The sequence below is a fragment of the Pinus tabuliformis genome, chromosome 1_1, assembly GCF_031772625.1.
Source record: "Pinus tabuliformis cultivar Carrire ecotype Pingquan chromosome 1_1, CPIR1, whole genome shotgun sequence".
NCBI classification, from domain to species: Eukaryota; Viridiplantae; Streptophyta; class Pinopsida; order Pinales; family Pinaceae; genus Pinus; species Pinus tabuliformis.
Genome location: NC_142297.1, coordinates 793,632,349 through 793,633,505, shown reverse-complemented (window position 1 = coordinate 793,633,505; position 1,157 = coordinate 793,632,349). Strand labels below are relative to the sequence as shown.

The 1,157-nt window shown below is 39.8% G+C and overlaps 1 protein-coding gene across 1 annotated transcript; it reads right to left on the bottom strand.

Annotated features, from left to right (window-relative positions):
* Positions 1-415: 415 nt before the first annotated feature.
* Positions 416-730, bottom strand: LOC149216387 (pathogenesis-related protein 1-like). Its single transcript, XM_089389932.1, has one exon. The coding sequence runs from the start codon at positions 728-730 to the stop codon at positions 416-418; it is 315 nt and encodes a 104-aa protein (XP_089246058.1).
* Positions 731-1,157: the final 427 nt, after the last annotated feature.

The window sequence follows — 1,157 nt, the reverse complement described above, 5'->3', positions numbered from 1 at the left end:
AAAATGTAATATCCCTACAAGCTCTTTAGCATTGGTGAAAACTAACTTTGTAACACTCATAAAATTAAGAGGGCCTCTTAAAAACAAGTTTGGAGAATGAAGGGATAAAAAAAAAAATTGCCAAATATAATAAAGATGGTGTAACAACGAAATAGTTAGGTTTTGAGTATAATAAAGATGGTGTAACAACGAAATAGTTAGGTTTTGAGTAGTTACAAAATACTTTAGATTTATGTTATCGAAAGCAGGTTTTTATGGGTAGGTTTTTTACACGAATGTTTTGATGGGACGGGATGCACCTCTTGGAACATGATAAACAAGGGAAGCTGCAAGGGAGCAAGTCCCTGTATTAAGTTCAGTCTGAGAATGCACCTGCACTTGCATGAAGAAGGCTATGGAGGATAACAGAGAAAATTCATCTACGGGTTTGCCAATCGCTGACCCAATCCATCACGGCGCTTCCCACGGGATCAGTTATTCCAAATCCCTTGAAAATATTTTCTCCGTATTGACCACCAGAATGTTGCAGAGCACAGTCGCCTATGCGTTGATTTGCATAATTCTGTGCGTAAGCCGCGACGATGTCATCCCAAATCAGAGCCTCGACACCCACTTGGGCTCTCACGTCATTGTAAGGAGATAAGAATCGTTGCTGTACATCTTGGCCTTGCCCGACTAAGCAATATAATGCCAGTTGCAGGAAAAAAGCATACTTCAACGACCACTTCATATTGACAACGCTCAACCTAATGTCCAGAGCAGAGTTAAAGAGAGAAATCACTCACTGCACGCTTAATTCAATATCTGAAAACAGGCACATAGTATCGATATTTATAGCGAAAAACTCCAATCCACCATTGCGTAATATTGCTTCCACGACATGGAGGAAGATGCAATGAATGTATTTCAGTTAGCATCATGCAAATTTGTGAAAAATAACTCAATTCTAGAAGAACGCCAAGCCTTGACTGACTTGGAGTCCCGTTAGGAAATCCGCCATAGAATTCTGCAATGCAAGGCGTGCCAAATATAAAGATGGTGTGACCTGCTTCCGCATGGCATTTGATTTTGAGATTTTGCAGAAAAAGTTGCTGCTTCTAAATGCGTATGAAACATGGTTGTTGAAAACACATACTTCAGGGAATAAAAACGTAGAC

Coding starts and splice junctions, on each gene's coding strand:
- LOC149216387 (XM_089389932.1), bottom strand. CDS start 730: ATGAAGTGGTCGTTGAAGTATGCTTTTTTCCTGCAACTGGCATTATAT.